The following is a 19,698-nucleotide window of genomic DNA, read 5'->3' on the forward strand; positions in this document are numbered from 1 at the left end:
TATTAATATTGCACAGATGTCCAGAAGCAGCTTAAGTTCCCGAATCCTCTGTAAATTAGTTATTCAAACTCGCTTCTTGTGCAGAGTAGTCTTAATTGTAGCTCTTAACCATTGGTAGTAAATTAGTGTTTGTACAAATTACAAACCAATCAGAAATCCTAAAGAGAAACCTTTTCTCCAAAGTACAATAATCTGTAAAACAAATTAATTAAGACTCAACTAATAGGGTGATGTTTAGGCGTACTCAATTATTTACAGCCAAAAAAGGACACTACTGCCCAGATTTGTACTATTTTTGTACCAATAGTTTGAAAGTGTACTATGTTTGCTTTATAGGTGGAGGATGAAGTTGATCACAGCATTCAGAAAGTGTATGATGCATATAGCGGGACAAACCCTGATGCTGCCAGCCGTGCTATTGACTATGTACAGAGACAGGTGAGAGCCAACATAATGGAAAGTTGATTATAATTGTAGATTTCATGTAGATTCCATATTGTATGAAGAACTCTGAATATTATGCTCTGGGGTTTGTATTAGATGCTATCCTCATTACAGCTTTGACCAAGATTGTAATCAGTAACTTGGTCACTATATAAACAGGGTCAAAATTACTAGTACCCATGACACTTAACTGTTTAGCAGCTGCAAGAGACCTAGGTTGTCACATAGCTGTCCTTCTGCAATCACTTGAACATGCTTTTTGGAAGGATTGTTTGCCATAGGAGCTGGAACTCCATTTTTTTCCTTTAGTACTTTTGGCCCCCCTTCAATATTTTTCTGCAGTAGGACATCCCAGAGCGCACTGACCCATCTTCTGGTAGCTCACTATAAAAGTGGACATGAAAAAGCAATTGTGATCGCATAAAAGCTCTTGTATTTACTTTAATGGAAGGGCCCTGATTGTTTCTGCCAAACATCACTTGCCATAGATAAAGCCAATCTCATCAAGTTTATACAAGATTCAGCATTTTTTATCAGTCATTTTTCAAAAACGAGACTCCAGAGTTCTCACTACATTAGAGTTCCAGTATGTGCATCAGAACAAGTGGCAACACTGGAAAGTGTTTTCTGAAATTCCCTGGTGAAGGGAAAGTATAGCCCAGAAGAACTGAGTCTTGTAATTCATCAATGATGCCGCTCCCCTGTTGGGAATCTCACTGGGGCGTTTCCTGTCTCCCCTATAGCCTCAAGTCCCAGTTTTTCTTCAAACTACTTAAGAAGTTTGAACAGACTTACAAATCCTTGTCATGTAGATATCAGACACAAAATAATACTAATTATAACAATTTTTGTTTATAGAAAAATAGAGAGATTTGATGATTATTTTAACAGGGTGTTACCATATTACAGAGTGAGCATCTGTACATTACCCCTGACATGCTGTTTCTGATGATTTTTATTAAGTTCAGTGAAATCTTTGATTACACATTTAACAAATCAGGCATATCTGTCAAACATTAATATTAAAAAAAAGTTGATCTGGTGTGCTCGCTTTTTTTGCAGACGAGTTGACTCTGAGTTTTGAATAAATGGTAACCAAATATCTAAGTATCTATTTGTCCTCTCTATTTTGCTGGGTACACAATTGGCACATTAGTTTTTCAATAACAACCTCCTGGTTTTTTTGAACCATTCCCCGAGACTTGGACTGTCTTTTGCCAATGAGGCGGTCAGTAGCCTACCAAACAGATGAGATTAATTTTTTCACTTCCTTTTGTGTGACCATTTGTGCTAGGAAGCCCCGGGAGGACTACCAAAGGATAATTAAGTGATAAATATCCAATACTTATATTTGGTTATGAATTATATCCCAATATTCTCGAATGCCTGGACATGTCCACCATAAGCATAAAATCTCCTCACCATGATTTCTTCAGTACTAATCACTATTGAGTATATGTATATATTTTAACCTGACTCATATGAGCTACTGTTTTGAAACAGTGTTAAAGAAATTTTATTTTATCATGCTACAGATTGTTTCTGGTCCTCCTTTCCAGATCAAATCCTATTCCCTTGGGATAATTTGTCTATCCAGGTCCTTTTCCCAGGTGTCCTATATGGACACTTCCTTTCTTAAAAAAGTTGTCTGCAAAGATTGATTATAAATTAACTGTATTTTTCATTGACTAGAAGCTATTGCTTCTATTAAAGTTAGCTTTCTGTATAAAATTGTTCTAGGAAGCTGAGAAACATGATGCCTAACTTGAGAGTACTGGTACCCTGGGAGAGTGGGCCAGTTAGTTAGCTTTCATCTCTAATTTAGAGACGTTTCCTGAATAGCTGGCCAACTGTGTGTATTCCATAGCTCTCCCAATTTTTAAAATGCTGTTTCATGATTTGGATTAAGATCGGGATTATTTGCAATTAGTGTCATTGGCGGTGGATAAGAGGTTATCTCGAATTCTGGCCCAAACCCATAGCAAAGGGCACACTAAAGGATGTTTGTAAATTTCTGGAGTGTGATTTTCTTTTTTTTTTTTTTTTTTTTTTTAATTAAATGCATGGTAAGGTAACAATATTTACCCCACCACAATTTTCGTGTTCAGTAAAGACCCATTATTTGATGGGTTAGAGTGCCCCAATCCACTACTGCTTCGAGCCAGTGGGCTTGATGGTACAGTATAACCTCAGAGTTACGAACACCAGAGTTATGAACTGACCTGTCAACCGCACACCTCATTTGGAACCGGAAGCATGCAATCAGACAGCAGCAGAGACCAAAGAAAAGAAAATACAGTACAGGGTTAAACATAAACTACTAAAAAAGTAAAGGGAAAGTTTTTAAAAAAAAAATTGACAAGGCTAGGAAACTGTTTCTGTGCTTGTTTCATTTAAATTAAGATGGTTAAAAGCAGAATTTTTCTTCTGCATAGTAAGTTTTCAAAGCTATATTGTCGCTGTTCAGTTGTAAACTTTCGAAAGAACAGCCATAATGTTTTGTTCAGAATTGTGATCAACCTCCATTCCAGAGGTCTTCATAACTAAGGTTCTACTGTACCATTATTGTTGTAATGTACGTCAAGTCACTGTGTTTAATGTGTTTGTAGAAATATCTGCACTCACTCTTGGTCTTTTATTCCATATAAATTCTAACAGCGCACACTGTTCCTGCTAGGATTTTATCTGGGATAATTACTGAAAGATTTTGAGATAAGGAAGATATCCTTCGCAAAATAATCGTTTTTGATTGTGGCTGTTCTTCCTTACCAAAAATTTGCATTCTTTCCCCAGCTCTCCAGATTTTCTTTCATTTGCTGAAGTAGTAGTTTGACTTTAAATTATAGAGCTCTTCTAGGTTGTTTGAGATTTGAATTCTCAGGTATCTTATAGAATTCGTTGCCCATTTGTACTCAAATGTTTTCTGGAAGAATGGCTTCTCTGTCTTTGGCAAACTTAGAGCTAACTTTTTGGATTTGGCATAATTTATTATGAATCAGACGTTTTCCCAAAGTTATGTATTACTTTATACACTAATTTTAGGGAAATGCTCAGGTTAGATATAATATTTTTATCTTCAAATGTGTTCCTGCAAGGAGGCAATAAACATTCCTGTCTAGACCCTATGTGTAATTCAAATGGGAGATTGAACCCAGTTGACTCACTTTTAAGATGGTATGAAGAGCAATCATCCATTAAGGAACTGGGGGGGACAAATGGAAATGGAAAGTTCCACTGTATTCTATCAAAAGCTTTCTCTGCATCAAGTGATAACAAAAGAAATGGATCTTTTGGATCTGGCATTGTGGATAATTCCAAGTACTCTCCAAATATTGTCCGACTCTTGTCTGCCCTTAATCCACTTCAATCTCTGTTTATATAAACAAAGAGCATGAACTACAGTTGCCTACCTAGTACTTTTGCTAAATATCTTTGTCAGGATTAGCAGTAATAGGGGCCTATAAGAGCTGCATGAGGTTAAGTCTTTCCCAACTTTTGGGAGAACAGTAGCTTCTTTAATAGGCTGTGGAACTTCCTCCCCCTAACAGAATGGCATTGAAGGTACCCTTCAAGAGATCTACTAATACTGCCTTAACTGTCTAATACAATTAAACTGGAAAGCCATCGGGTCCTGGTGTTTTACCACTTTTCATACCTGCTATTGAATCTAAGATATCTTCTTCCATTATTTTTTATCTAAGGTTTCTTTATCAGTTTTGTTTATCATCAGCAGGCCTGCTACTTCCAGGTATTTTTGAATTTCAGAGCTTGGAATGTCTGATATGTAGCGTTTTTTATAATCCGCAAAAGTCGCACACATTTCATTGGGTGTGTAACTATCTTTTGCTGATTTGTTTTTAATTGGTGGAATATGTTGCTCTTGAATCCTTTTAAGCTTTGAACTAATAGTTTATCACTTATTTCATTTTTCATAAAACATTTGTTTTGTTTTACCTGAGGGATTTTTCAGTGGACTCTGTCATCAACATATTCAATTTTCCCCTAGTATTAGTTAGTTCATATAGATTTTTTTTAAACCTTTTTCTTATGAAAGTCATCTTGCTTTTTCTGGAACTCCTTCATTTTTCAACAGAGAGGCTCTTTTTCTCAACTGACCCTAAAACTGCTTTGCCTGCCTCCACAGAAGACCTCTTTCTATACTGTCCTTAGTATTTATTTGAACATATTGAACATTGTCCTCTTTAATTGCTGCAACCAACATTAGTCCTGCAGAAGGAAGCAGTGTCCACTTTTTAAAAAAAAAATGGATTTTTGGGATCCATCCAAACTATTAAATACTGCTTCCAATGGGGCATGATCTTACCATGTAATGGTACCGGTTTCTGCAGATCTTGTCCATTTCATTAATGATTTAGAGATGAACATTAAGTCTAGTATATAAATGAGGGTGTGAATTAAATGTGTTCTCTCATTCTCTTGGGTGTGATTCTCTCCAGAAATCTGAGACTGAATTGTTGGCACAGAGAAAGCAATGCTGCACCTGCTTTCCTAGCTATCTTTTTCTTATCAGAACAGTCCCAGTAAGCAATCAGCATGCAATTAAAGACTCCTCCAACTTTAACTATTCCTTCCCCAAAGTATTACAATATTTTAAAGTCTCCTCTAAAAAATGTTTTTTATTTGCTTTTTATTGCTTTTTATATGCTAAGCCAGCTGTTGTTAACCTAGTAATTGTCCCTCCATTTCTCTGAAAAGTAACATGTTTGCCAACCTTATTGCAACTCCTCTTTTCTTTGGCTGAAGCAAAAAAGTCTGTTGAAACCAATTACCTTTTATACACATAGTTTGTCCCTCCTGAAAATTAGTTTCTTGGAGTAAAATCTTTAGTTGTGTTTGAAATTTTTTTTCCTTTCAATTACTTTATTTAGCCCTTTGATATTCAAAGATCTTACTTTAAAGGGAAGAGCCGTTGAAAATGACTATTTAGATAATTGGAAAAATTTGAAATTGTTTTTTTTTAGCTGTTTGACATGAACACTTGTGTGACCAATGTCTGTCTTGTTTCTAATTGAGCAGTATTCACAATTGTGTGTCTGAATATTGCTCAGTTTCTGTTCATGAACTTACACATCTATTTTCTTGTATTAATTTCCTTCATTACTCTGATTAAATCCAAAAATAAAATAGCCTAAGAATCATGCCCCAAATGACTGAGCTTTGCTGATCCTTGAACCCAAGTACTGTCCCCATGAATGGTACTCTGTCCGAGAACTCTTGGACTGCTTCTCTTGCATTCCAAAGGAGGTACTTTCTCCATGTATGGGATATTAATCCTTACCCTTAGGGGTAGATTACCATCTGATCATTTGAGTTATGTGGGGAGGATTAAACACAAGGCCTAAGTGCCCATCCTCATTCCCTCTGTATTTTCGCCAATCTCCTCTGTCCCTGGGACTCACCACCCAATCCCCCCTTTATTATTTATTTTTCTCTACTTTCTAAAATACAGAACATAGCTATGAGTTACGATCACCACCCATTAACATAAACATCATGCTGTTTTCTTTATAACATAGTTGTTGTTTAACTGTTCATTCTTGATGACTCCCAAGAAGTTCCTTCTGGTTAATCTTCTTGTTACTCCTCAGGTATCGGTGTTCTCTTGTTCGGTTTCACATCTGCTACTGCCAGTACATTCTCTAGAGTCTCTTGTCATTTCTTTGCTTATCGTTTTTCTCTTGAGTTTCATCTGCAAAAATTTTATCAGCATTTTATTCTTAATTTCTACCTCTGCAGTATCCTCTTGTACTTGATGTTTGGTGTTCTTTTCCAACTATCATGCATTTTTTTCATTGTGTAAAGTTTTTTACTGTAAATACTGATTTTTTTTTTTTTTTTTTTTTTTGGAATTTGAATGAGTTTAAATAGGAATCCCCATCTGTAGCAGCCATCTGGCTCTTGAGTTCTACTGTAATTTCTCCCAGCTGTCTTCTCTTTTATAGAGTTAGGGCAGAAAGGTCATGGGGAAAAAATGCAACTTGTGGCCTTTGAGTTTTGAATGCTGTCTGGCTTTTTTCATAATTAAATCTTTGTTTAGTGATGAAATTTCCCAATTAAATGTCTGGATTTGGTATAAGATCTAGTTTGAGGGGACAACGTCCTGTGTGTTCTCTCCAGTTTCACCTCTTCCAGAGAGTCCCTTAATTCTGACGTTCCATCTCACCCTGGGTTCTATGTCACCCAATTTAAGCTGCTTCTCTCTTTGCTCCAACAGTGGCATGTGGTTCTGCACTGCACACTCTCACCTTACTACTTTTAGGCTATTTCTTCACTGACGGCAACAAATTTGCCGCCATCAGAGCAACTTCTCTGGATCGACTGAGCGGTCAGTGAAGACCTGTTCAGTTGATCCAGAAATCAACATATTAAGACCACCTCCTCAAGTAGCGTAATGTTGCGTCGATGGGAATGCTGTTCCCATTGGCGCAGTGCAGTGAAGACGGCGTACAGAAGAGAAGCAGAGCAGTCGACGGGAATTACGCAAGTGTTTTGCGTAGCTTGCGTAACTCTGGTTGACTGCCACTGAATCTCGGAGGTAAGTGAAGACAAGCCCTTAGTCTTAGGCTGGTCCCTAGGCACAGTTGACTCTCTTGTGCCGGTCAGTAACTTTCTTCTTTAGTACTAGAAGACTGGGTGGGTCAGGTCATTTCTCATGGCCTTAATCTCTGACATTACTAAGTGTCAACCTCAGTGGCTATTTGATTTTCTTCAGCCCTGGCATTTCTACCTGACTTGGCTGCCATGTGTTCACTTGGAGTCTGAAAGTCCTTCCTACACTATGCTCCAGAAACGCTCTTCTTAGTGAGGTTTTAAAAAAAAAAAAATTGATTTTTTTTTTTTTTTTAAGAGAATCAACCTTGTGTTCTGAAATGTGTGCATGGGTGGGAGTGTGGTTGTGGAGTTTAGTAGATTTAGGGAGACTGATGGAAGTAGGTAGCTTTGTTATCCCTTTAGGGCTCAGGCTACAGGTTGCTGTTTTAGTCCATCCCAATGTTAATGCTGTACAGTGCTGTACTGTTTTAAACTTGGTTCACATTTTGAAGGCTTTCTTCACACTCATGAGGGCTAGAAATGTACATGTTTAAAATGAGAAATTAAATTCTGAAGCACAGTTCCGTGGCAAGCAATGGGCTCTTCAGTTGGTTTTGTAGCCATTTGAGCACAGGAAACCCAGGCCTCCAATTGTCTGAAGAAAAGTCTAATAGCATAGGGCATTTCTTAAACTTTTAATAATCCCAAATTTTTATCTGGGATGGAGGGCATAGAAAACTCCGTGCTAAACATTTAGCATTCCAGAGGTGGAATTTTAACAGTGTTTCATAGCTAGTTTAAATTAGTTTGAAGTGGGAAGTAATGCTAGTAACATTCAATCTGTAGTCACAATTATTAGCAAAATGTTTGTCATGCCAAATGGCAAGTGACCTGTGTTCAATATTTAAATAACACAGGCAGCCTGTTCTAATGCATGTCTTTTTTTTTTTTTTTTTTCATGACGTAGTTAGAGTTGCTGCATATTCTTAATGATTGTCCCTTTACTTGTAACTTTGATATATATGGTGGCTTTTTATCTATTTTTCTGCAGCTGCGCTGTTGTGGGATCCACAATTATTCAGACTGGGAGAATACTAAGTGGTTCAAAGAAACTAAAAATAACAGTGTGCCCCTCAGCTGTTGCAAAGCAACCAGCACCAATTGTACTGGCAGCTTGACCCACCCAATGGACCTTTATTCTGAGGTAAGCCAGACCTAATCAATTTATCAGTATGTACTAAGCTGACAGTTATTTACATTTACTTGTTTTGATGGCCAAAGCGTAGGTTTGGAGTATACCTCATATATCCGGAATCGGATCTGGATTCTGAAAAATGATTTATTTTGCTCTTCTCCCTGTCTCAAGTGGCTTTTCCATCCTAAAAGCCAACATTCCAATTGCTTAATTTTTCTGAGTTTAAAACCTTTAGCACTATAATTTTCCATCCATTCTACTTGTTGCCTTTGTCTGACATTAATTTCAGTTTATTAGTGGCTATGTATGCAAAGTTACAGCTAGGCTGAGCACTTCCTAAATGGTACTGCTTTTTTGTTTCAGGGGTGTGAGGCTCTAGTTGTGAAGAAGTTACAAGAAATCATGATGTATGTTATCTGGGCAGCACTGGCATTTGCTGCCATTCAGGTAAGATTTCAAAACATTTACTCTTTAGTTGATAACCTTCCATATAAAAATGAAACTCTGGACTGTAATCCCAAGTTACCGTGCATATGTGCTAGTCTTCAGCAATTTTAGTCTTTTGATTTTTGAGTTCCATTGACCCAAACGTCAATAACCAAATATTTTAAATTGATTACCTGTGGTTATTTCTAAATTGTTCAGTGCCTTTGCTTTTGCTAGAAAGTTTCTGGTCTCCATTCTATATACGATCTCAGTATAAATGACCAGTGCATCTGAACACACCTGACATTCATGCTGATCAAATATTTTTCATGGATACAGTAAATGGTAGTTACTATTTAAATAGTTAAAAGTTATTCGGTGTACAACTCCCTTAAAATGAATAGGGGCAATTTACACTTCTTTTATGCTGTTGTCAGGAAATAAATCAACAACTAAATTATGGTATCTCAGAACTATATCAAAATTAATTGACCACCTAAAAATATAGCCTGATATTTTTGATAGTTTACCGTATTTCCTTGGCCCCATGGAAAAGGGCAGTGCTCTGAAGGTTTCATTCAACTGCTGGGCTGGCACGGGAAGTGAAGTCCTGAATTGAGGACCCTCCACTGAGAATTCCCTGTGCACAAATCTAAGGAGTGTTAGCTCAAGCGATACATTTTATATTTATTAACTGAAATTCAGTTGTTCATTATGACAATCAGTGCACTATCTTTGTAACCCTGTACATATGTAGTATATTCTATTATATATGATAAGTTAAATGCCTTCTTGAGCAGGTGCATTGTGTCAGACTTATGATGCTGTGAGTGCCATAACTTTGAATCTTTAAAATTAAAACATGTTAACTAGGTTCCCCAGATAAATATTGATACATATTGAAACAATATTTAATTCTCTAAGTAAATGGACTTTGAAAAGTGTGTGGACACCTACTCTTAAATGTGTCTGTCTGGAATTCTGCTTCTCTGTTCATTAGTTTAGTCAGTTAATACCTCTAACAAATCAGACATTATAATCCGGTGTTTTCAGATGTGACAGTGGCATTATAGTGCGTGCTGATAGCTTTAAAAAAAAAAAAACTTAGCGAACTAAATTATCCCCAGGCCCTTAGCAGCAGAAAACTTTAACAGGTGCAACACTTTCTGCCTTCAGAAAAGTTAAAGCAGCTGAATAAAGTTATTAAACTTTCATAATTTAGCTTTTGGACTGAAATTTGTCATGTCTAAAGATGAATTTTTTGCCAGTGTTCAGCACCTGAAAATGCATGCAGCAATGGAACTCCATCTCAATTTTAGAATAAATTTGTGAAGAAGATAAATAGTCTCTGTAATAAATGCTACACATTTAATTTGGTTTCATTGTCTTGAGCTGTCTTATTTCAGATTTGTGAAATGCTGATTGTTGCTTTTGGATAGATCTGATTATTCCAAACCTTCATAGGAAGGTTTGGATCGCCTGTTGAAGTAATGCATTTTGCCTTAGTGTTTGAAAAGTGTGCTTAGTCTTGCACCTATATTTTCTTTCCTTGTGTAAACTTACAAATATGACTTCAAATACACTAAATTAAAAATGCTTGAGTTGTTTGCTAGAATTAACCATCTTGCTCAAGAGAGATGCTTGTGCAGTATGGGAACCTAATGTTGCTTGAAAAAACTTCCATCCTTCTGTCTTCAGAATTATTTAACTGTGAATATTAAAACCTACTTTAACTAAAGTAGTGTTAGAGCAGAAGCAGTTTATAATGGGGATAAGCAGTTAGTGCTTAGAAATAATTCAATGTTTAGGAATAGTTCTTATTTTGGAAAAGTGCTCCCAAATATTCAGCTATTGAGAAGGAAATTATAACAAGCTCTGTTGACTTTCTATCAAGTGTAAGGTAGCTGCCTCTAATAGGGTCAGAAATGGTAGCTGTCGCCTAACAGTTGAAAGCATATTTTTCTGTATCTTAACGTTCAGAAATCTGCATAGAACAAAATTGTTAAATGTTCTCAATGCCAAACAGCAGCAAGGCGACAGTATACATGACTACAATTAATTAAAACATTCTTTTCAAGAGCTACAGCAGTATGAACGTACTGAAATGAGAACATTCAACAGTACAGGGTGTTAAATCAAAATATGTTTTAGCTTTGGTCACCTCCTCTGGGGAGAAAGAAGAACAGAAATGGGCCCCAGAGATGGGCAGCCAGTATAATTAGAAGTAAGGAATGATAGAGTGAAAATAGTAGGATTGTTCTGTTCACACTCGAATCTACATTTCGGAGAATTTATTCTAAAATTTTAATGCTGCTTGTTTGAGGATATTACTGTTCGATTTAGGAAGCAGGCCAAAAAAACTAGAAGTTACATCCCTTTGTTAATCTCTGCTTGATTTACTACAAACTGAATTTAAGCTCATTGCAACTTGTCATGGAGAGCTTTCAGCATCCTAACTGCCCCTTCTGTGCTTTATCCAAATCTTCAGTATACCCTGTTTGCTCAAATATGTCACTCTAGGTATTCTGTGCAACCTTTTGTACAGTGTCTTGCTATCCTGGATTCAGTTCTGTTAGTTTGATGATTTTTAGTATTCCATTTTTCTGATTTTTGCCAGGTACTGAGTTCAGTGTTCACCAACCACAGTTGCTTTTTCTTGTCTGGGCTTAAAAGGTAGAATTCTCCCCTTTTTTTCTTTGACACATATAGGAAAAAAGTTTTGGAGTCTGATGTAGTGAAGACATGGGTCAAACCACCCCTCCCTCCCATCCCCCTACAAAATCCTAACTCCTCACCATGGGGCTATATAACCCATTGCACTCTGTGTTTCGATCATGGGCATGTGTGCCTCTGTGTTCCACTGGCTTGCCAGTTGTAAGCAGACATGCTTATTGTGTAGTCTCTGCATTTTGGGTAGCACTTGTGTTGTGGCGCCACATGGCAGTAATCTAGCTATCAGCAGGGAAAGTCTAAATTATGTCTGCAGCAAAGACTATATGCAAACACTGTTTGCCAAAAAATAAGGAAACATCAAAGGAGGTTTTCTGCCCATGCCAAGATATTGACGTAAGTTGTTTGAAATGTTTGCATAGTTTATTTCAGCTCTATATGCAACACCCATTAAGAAAATAGATTATAAACTCTTAACATACAGCCCTGTTGTTCAGAAAACAGTTTCTGTTACACACCTTTTAATGTTTCTGCTTAGCCCTGACTGCAATAGGAACTATCGAGCTTATTGAATGTCAAGTCATCTAATAGTTTTTGTTGTATAGTTGACAAGGTTTCAATGATGATGATTTTTTAAATAAGATATTGGTTTCATCTAGCTTGCTTTTGATATTATCAAGCTCTGTTTTCATATTAACCCTAGTCCTAACTTTGTATCTTTATGAAGTCAGCCTCCAGTAGACAATTGTAAAGCTGTAGAATGTAGTATGGCCATGCTTCTATGTGTAATACATATAAATGTAATTTCAGTATGTACTTTGTGCGTATGGTACAGCAAGACTATCTAAAAACTAATTGAAACATGGACAAGAATGTTGTAACCTTTAACAAAGGGCCCTAACCTAGTAAATGTGAATTAGAGTGGCAGTGAGCCTCCCCATTCAGTAAAATTTCTGATCAAACCTTTAAGAATGCACATAGACCCCATTATGACCTCATTCTGTCGTGTTTGTCATACAGTAAGAATAATGCTTCTGGCAGCTCTGCTTACTGCAGCTATGTTTTATGATTGTAACCTTAAAGTTTAACTTGTTTCCCCAGCTTACCAAATGTAGCTTTGAATATTTGTTTTAAGATAAAAAGACTCGGGCAATGAAAAGTTACCTAGCCCTTTTTGTTAAGAATAGCCCTTTTTCCTTCAAGCTGGTATTTTCCTGATATTAAGCTAATGCAGAACATTTTAATAGCAGAAACTCTAAACCAGTGGTTCTCAACCAGGGATACACATACCCCGGGGATATGCAGAGGTCTTCCAGGGGATACATAAAACTCATCTAGATAGTGGCCTAGTTTTACAACAGGCTACATAAAAAGCACTGATGAAGTCAGTACAAACTAAAATTTCATACAGACAATGACTTTTTTAAACTGCTCTGTATACTATACACTGGAATGTAAGTACAATATTTATATTCCAATCGATTTATTTTATAATTGTAGGTAACAATGAGAGAGCAATCAAATGTTCAATATTGTGCTGTGACACTTTTTTGTCTGATTTTGTAAGCAAGTAATTAAGTGAGGTAAAACTTAAGGTTATGCAAGTCAAATCAGACTCTTGAAATGGGTACAGTGGTCTGGAAAGGTTGAGAGCCGCTGCTCGAGACCCACCAGAGTCTAAAGAGAAGTTGATGTGTGACTGCTCCAATAAAGTGGTAAGGGAAGGATAAAGAAAAGTGGTAGCATAAGTTTTCTTTGACATCCTATACAAGTTCTATATACTGTATAGCTTGAGCTGCCAGAACTTACACCATCATATTAACTTGTTTTAGACTTCAGTTGAAGGAATGCCATCTATTTTTCATATAAATTTTAAGGTGGGTCACATTTTGGGTCTGTTTTGTGGAAATTCTCCAAATTCTAAATATATTTTTTTTAAATATAGAATTTTATCATTGACTGTCCCTCCGCATCACTATATGTATTAATTGGTGTTTGTTCTGCAAACAGTTTCTAAGAGGGAAAACTAAATTAATTTAATAGTTGAACTAAAGTTTAAGACTTTGGTAAAGTCTCCTTTTAGTACCAAGTAGTTATGTGGCTCTTCAGAATCATTACTGAATGACAGAGTAATAGACTTGATCTATACATTTCTGGATTTTAATTTTAATTTTTTTTGCTTGAGAAATTTCATTGAATGGTTTTTTCTTGTCTGTTTTAATTCTTAATTTGTGGGTTTTAGTAAATTCACTCAGAATTGCCTGAAGACTTTTTTTTTTGAAACTTTCAGATAAACACAAATAAAATAGCATAAAAGGATGAGGCAGAAATGTTACGTAAGTGATCATATAAAATTTTTAGCCTAAGATTATCCCTTTTTTTAAAAAAATCAGTAAGATTCTTCCATTTGGTTTCAGGTTTTCTAGAACTTTTTTCTGTCAAATTTAGCACAGTTTGTCAGTCTTCAGTCAAATGAGTTTGTGCTATTACAAAAGTTATTTCTGACACGTTGAAGAAAAAACTTACTGCTTCCTCAGCAAACATAAAATCTGCTTTTTCTTTAAAATCTTAATCAGTTGCTTGGATTCTCTATCCATTACAGCCACCATAATTGTTGTTCAGTTATGGTGGTGGTATAAGTTTGTGAGGCAGAATCCAGAATCAGAGTTAATAGAAAATGTAGGATCACTTTTCTTTTAAAAAGTCCATTTGAAGTGGTGTGCAGCCTTCTGGTCACCTCTTGTCTGTGAGCATTCAAAGGACTCAACCAGCTGACTGTGTGGGCCAGTCTCCTGTAAACCGTGAGCAAGCTGAAAGGGGCAAATGGATCTAAATGCAGGGGGCTTGTGCATACGTTCCAGATTAGCTGAAAGGACTTTATTCTTTTAAAAAAAAAAAAAAAAAAAATTTATTTTATAAGCTTTGTTCAGTGGTCCAGTGGTGCCATCAAAGGTGGGAGTTTTCTCTTAAAGTATTCCTGAGCAAGTTCTGCTTCCTAACACTTGCTTTAGATTTTATGAAATAAACCCAGGTTTTTATAAACTGCAGAATGACAGTACACTACATCGGTTCGATCAGCTAACATTAACCATTTTGTAATTTACATACACATCAGGAAGTAGATACTCTGTAGTTAAAATTACAATGGGCAAGATAAGAAAATAGATCTGATCATGGAGAAGTATAAAATTCCCTAAAATGCTTTGATGGACGGAGGTGTGATGATACAACTTTCAGAAATAAGCAGATATTAATTTGTGTTGAAGATAAGATTTATTGGTCCAAGATGTAAATACAAACTGCAGTGAAGTAGAAATCAATATTTTGGTGAATGTTAAGATCTTTATCATTCACTAAGGTTCTCTTGAATAATAGGTAGTACTAAATACTTTCAAGGTCTTTGTATGATAAAAAAACAAACAAACCCCACACTAAACATGGAAATCTTTTCTTTTGGTCACAAATTTCAACAGCATGTTTTTCTTCAGAGACTGACGTTCTAACAGCTGATGCTCTTGGAAGTCCATCAAACTATTCTGTGAAATTGGCTGCATCCCATTACATGTGTATCAAATCTCAGACATTGTTCCAGACCTTACTTGACCCAGCAATCCATAATTTGATTGCCTTCACTCAGTCATAAGTTGCGATTAGTTTTATGTGTAAGGGTTGTAAACATGGAATTCCTTAAACCACATTAGTGTTTGAAATATGGTTAATGTGAAATGGGTTGGCTTTCAGTGACATGCCCGTCAGGAATATTTATAGTGATGTTGGTATTGCTGGTGTTCGAAGACTAATTCGCCTTCACTTTTATTAATTTTGAACAGAACAGTGATAACTAAATTAATACTGGCTCAGAACTATAATGTGAAATTTAGCATTGATTTACTTAATCGTTAAACACTGATCACTTAATGTTACTGAATTTCAATATGCAAGTGTACGTACCTGGACATAGACACACACAGTTTAGTACATAACTTTAATAGCTTCAGATAACTGAACAAACGTTACCCAATGGTGTGTTTCCTGAGTCAGTAAATAATGGAAATCTGAGACGTGTGAATTTTCCCCTTTTAACTCAGTGGTCTTTTAACTCTGAAACCTAATGATGACACATCAACACAAATCAAGAAGATTCCGAATGTATTGGTTTGCCTGCCAACCTCTTTTCAGTTAAACTTGAAGCAAGACCACATTTCAGTTTGACTTTGTCTGACTTGCAATGTTCCATTCACTTTCAGTCCAAGATGTATAAGGAACCTATTGAATTGCTCTAAATGTCACCCTGCCGGTGGATATCAACTTATATAAGAGGGCCACTGTCTATGTGGCCTTTTTGGGAAGTACTTACTTCTGTTCAGACTTCTTCCTTGTACAGCCTTATGAAAAAATCAAAACAATAACTTGACTGGCTACCTTTATATAAGACATCATAAAAGGTAAAGCCAGACGTAGACTTGCTTGCAGGAACAGTTCCATTCTTCTCATGTATGTCTTCCTCAAACATTTAACTTTTTTGTTAAGTACTTTGTTACTTTCGGCTCTAAATACATTATCTCAGATTAACATGCCATGTATGTTTACATGCTAATTAGCTGAGCCCCCAGGTTTCTGGCAAGTTGCCCAATTTGCAGATGATACAAAACTACTCAAACTAGGTATGTCCAAAGCATACTGCGAAGCGTTACAAAGGGATCTCACAAAACTGGGTGATGAAACAGCAGATGAAATTCAATTTTGATAAATGCAAAGTAATGCATATTGGAAAATATAATCCCAACTATACATATAAAATGATCAGATCTAAATTAGCTGTTATCGTTCAAGAAAAAGATCTTGCAGTCATTGTGGCTAGTTCTCTGAAAACATCTATTCAATGTGCCACGGCAGCCAAAAAAGCTAACAGAATGTTGGGAATCATTAGGCAAGGAATAGGTAGGTAATAAGACAGAAGATATCATATTACCTCTTTATAAATCTATGGTATGCCCACATCTTGAATACGGTGTGCAGATCTGGTCGTCCCATCTCAAAAAAGATACATTGGAATTGGAAAAAATACAGAAAAGGGCAACTAAAATGATTAGGGGTATGGAAAAGCTTCCATATGAGGAGAGAGTAATGAGACTGGAACTTTTCAGCTTGGACAAGAGATGACTAAGGGAGTATGATATAGAGGTCTGTAATATCATGACTGGTGTAAAGAAAATAAAGTGTTATTTACTCCTTCTCATAACACAAGAACCTAGGGGTCACCAAATGAAATTACTAGGCAGCAGGTTTAAAACCAACAAAAGGAAGTATTTCTTCACACAATGCACAGTCAACCTGTGGAACTCCTTACCAGAGGATGTTGTGAAGGCCAAGACTATAATGGAGTTTCAGAAAAGAACGAGATAAGTTCATGGAGGATAGGTCCATCAATGGCTATTAGCCAGGATAGGCAAAGATTGCTTTTTGCTGGAAGCTGGGAAAGGGCGACGGGATAGATCACTTGATGATTACCTGTTCTGTTCATTCTCTCTGAAGCACCTGGCATTGGCCACTGTCAGAAGACAGGATACTGGGCTAGATAGACCATTGGTCTGACCCAGTATTGCCATTCTTATGTTCTTGTGATTGGCTTTTAGAGCAGCCAGTGCCTCCAATCTTTGCATCACTAACAAAGTTTTAAAAGGTGAAGACTGCAACCATGGACACATGCTTTGTCCAAATTGGGTACATTAACAAAGAGCAAGATTCTAACTGTACCATATCTTTGTTTACAGACAAATCAAATTGTGATAACTTAAAGTACAGGCTGATTTTGTTGATTCTGGATTACAGTAACTACACATCAATCAAATAGTATGATTCTAATTTCCCTTTTGAAATGTTATATCTAAGTGCCAGAAGCTCCTGTCATCTGGGGCAATTAAATGTTAAGCCACTTTACCTTGATTTCAGTCTTTTTCATATCAACTAATGTAAAGTTTCCACCCTTTTAAAATGAGTCTTGATTTGCATCTGTTTGGATAATAAAGGCAGAATACAACAAGTGATTCACCGAGGAGTAGCCTAATAAGACACTCCTTATAAGGTGATTTTTTTTGTAAGAATCAGATTGGAGCTTAATTTTATGTATCTGATCAAGTATTTCAAAAGTCATCTTAATTTGCCTTTCATCACACTTCAGGCTTGAAATACAGTAATTTGAAGCATACTGGCAACTAGCCAGTGATTGATGTCCAGAAATCAAATCTCTTGGAAGTATCTCCCGTGCACTCAGTTTTATTTTTCTTCTTTCCCATAGTTGCTGGGCATGCTGTGTGCCTGTGTAGTGTTGTGTAGGAGGAGCCGGGATCCCGCTTACGAACTTCTTATCACTGGAGGAACCTACGCATAGAAGATAATGCAAATCTAAGCTTGAATCTTTATTTACTTGGAAGGTGAATGGGACTGGTCTACTGCAGTAGTTTTCCTGCCTATGTAGACTTAGCTAAAACACACCCTGCACAGATGAGGACAGTTGTAATGTACACTGGTGATGGCAAAGCAACTTGGCTTTTCACATACCCATATACTTACCTGTGACTCACTATTTTAGCCAGCTATTCATGTATCTGAATATGTTTTAGTATACTAGAAAACTTTCTATTTGCAGATCAAGATTAATTTGGTTGACATGGAAGTTAAAGTGTGCCTAATTGGTAGATTACCTCTAAGCATTAATTGACTGATTCTTACATATATATGGAATCCTTTAAATCTTCACTATGTGGAACTTCTTTGGCCAAAGTTGTACAAAGGAAGCCGGCTGTATTTAATTTGTGACAGCTAATATATTAATTCTTACCTCTCACCAGTGTCGTTTTTTAAAAATGTAGGTGAAGTCCAGTACACTTTAAAGATAAATTGTATGAAATGACTACTAACCAAAATAATTTTAGAATCACATAAGCGTGCATCTTTGATCTTCTCAAATTCAGAGATCCAATCTTCCAAACTTTAGTGTTTTTAAAATAAAGCTGGCTTTTCAGGAGCAAAATGTATGCACTACTGTTCTATAATGAATTTTCATTTTTTTCTATGAAGAGCTGTTTTATGTGTTGAGTGAACTGTTATATTGTAGATCTTAAGTTGGTTTGGAAATAATGTAGCCAAGTCGTAGCAAAATAGTCTGTGAAAGTGATTTCAACTGTAAATAGTAAACCTGATTAAATAAAATCTCTGTATATCCTCCCTCAAAATATACCTGTTTGTATTACATTTTTTTAAAGATTGCAGCACATCACTTTATGCTGATAGCAGTCCAGCCCTTTTTTACTACAGCTCTCTAAGGTGAAAGCATCTATTTTATCAACAGATTTGTATCTTCTGGTGTTGGATGCACCATTCTCTGGATAAACACTAGGCCACTTAAGGTTTGTGAATGCTTGTACTAGATGATTGGTGAATCATGTTCTTTAAACAGAGTGGTAACAAAATTATCACTCCATTTGGAGAGAAGATTTAAAAGCACCTCTCAGTGGGAAGTTACAATCTGATATGCAGCCCAAGTTGCATTTTCAAAAGAGATTTAGGCACTTAAGTTCCTAGTCCCTAAGTCTGTTTTGAAAATGCAACTTAAGCGTTTTTGAAAATTTTACCCCTTTTCTCTTCAGAGCTCTTGCTTCCCTTCTTCATCTTGCTGCTTCCACAACCTTGCTTCCTCTTCTGTCACTAGGTGGTGCTGCAGAGACTCTGCAACTATTCTATAACAGGAAGTGCTCCAGAGAAGTCTGTAGTATCTCACCCTTGGGGGAAGGTGGAACAGGCTTATACAGCATAAGAGAGCAGAGAAGATGCTAGACTGAAGAAATGGAGGGAAGAGCAGGGGGGCGTGGGGGAGTCAAAATAGAAGGAGAATTAAAACAGAGCAATTTAAAAGATTTTAGGGAAGATATCAGAGAGACTGCTGGACACAAGGAGCAAATGAGCTGAGACAATGAGGAAAACACAGGAACCCTATTCTATGGGTCTGAAGATACCTTATGAAATTAATGTCGTGAGCAAGCTCCCATCGTAGCTGCACATGTTCGTGTGTCGTGGTGGTATTTCGATGGAATAAGCGGGGCTGCTTATTCCAAGATTGCTTACTCCTTGCAAAACACACTAATGCTGGAGCCTGGAAACGTAGTGATTATCAGAGAATCAGAAACTAAACAAACTGTGATTAAATTTGAGTGGTTATGCAAAACACACAAACTTTCACTCACTTTTTCAACAGTTGAGCTTGCAATTGTGGCAGATCTGCTAGACCCCATTTGTTAGAACAGCATCTTCTCCCATCCCACAGAGGCTGCCATGGGTTTGGGGGAGGCACAGATCCACCATCAATAGTGGAACTAAAATTCTGGAGAAAAGAGTTTAGGACAGGCAAATTT

General features: G+C 36.6%; 1 protein-coding gene across 1 annotated transcript in view; it reads left to right on the top strand.

The window, feature by feature from the left end:
- Nucleotides 1–18,522, top strand: part of TSPAN3 (tetraspanin 3) — a 37,519-nt gene extending 18,997 nt beyond the window's left edge. The window contains exons 4-7 of the mRNA XM_067534595.1: nucleotides 337–438; nucleotides 8,048–8,200; nucleotides 8,555–8,638; nucleotides 17,586–18,522. Of these exons, the coding sequence (XP_067390696.1) occupies nucleotides 337–438; nucleotides 8,048–8,200; nucleotides 8,555–8,638; nucleotides 17,586–17,678 (432 nt within the window). The 3' untranslated portion in view covers nucleotides 17,679–18,522. The remainder of the gene's footprint in view (nucleotides 1–336; nucleotides 439–8,047; nucleotides 8,201–8,554; nucleotides 8,639–17,585) is intronic.
- Nucleotides 18,523–19,698: the final 1,176 nt, after the last annotated feature.

This window comes from Emydura macquarii, unplaced genomic scaffold, assembly GCF_026122565.2.
Source record: "Emydura macquarii macquarii isolate MOO-44397 ecotype Brisbane River unplaced genomic scaffold, CSIRO-AGI_Emac_v2 contig_3451, whole genome shotgun sequence".
Lineage (NCBI taxonomy): Eukaryota > Metazoa > Chordata > Testudines > Chelidae > Emydura > Emydura macquarii.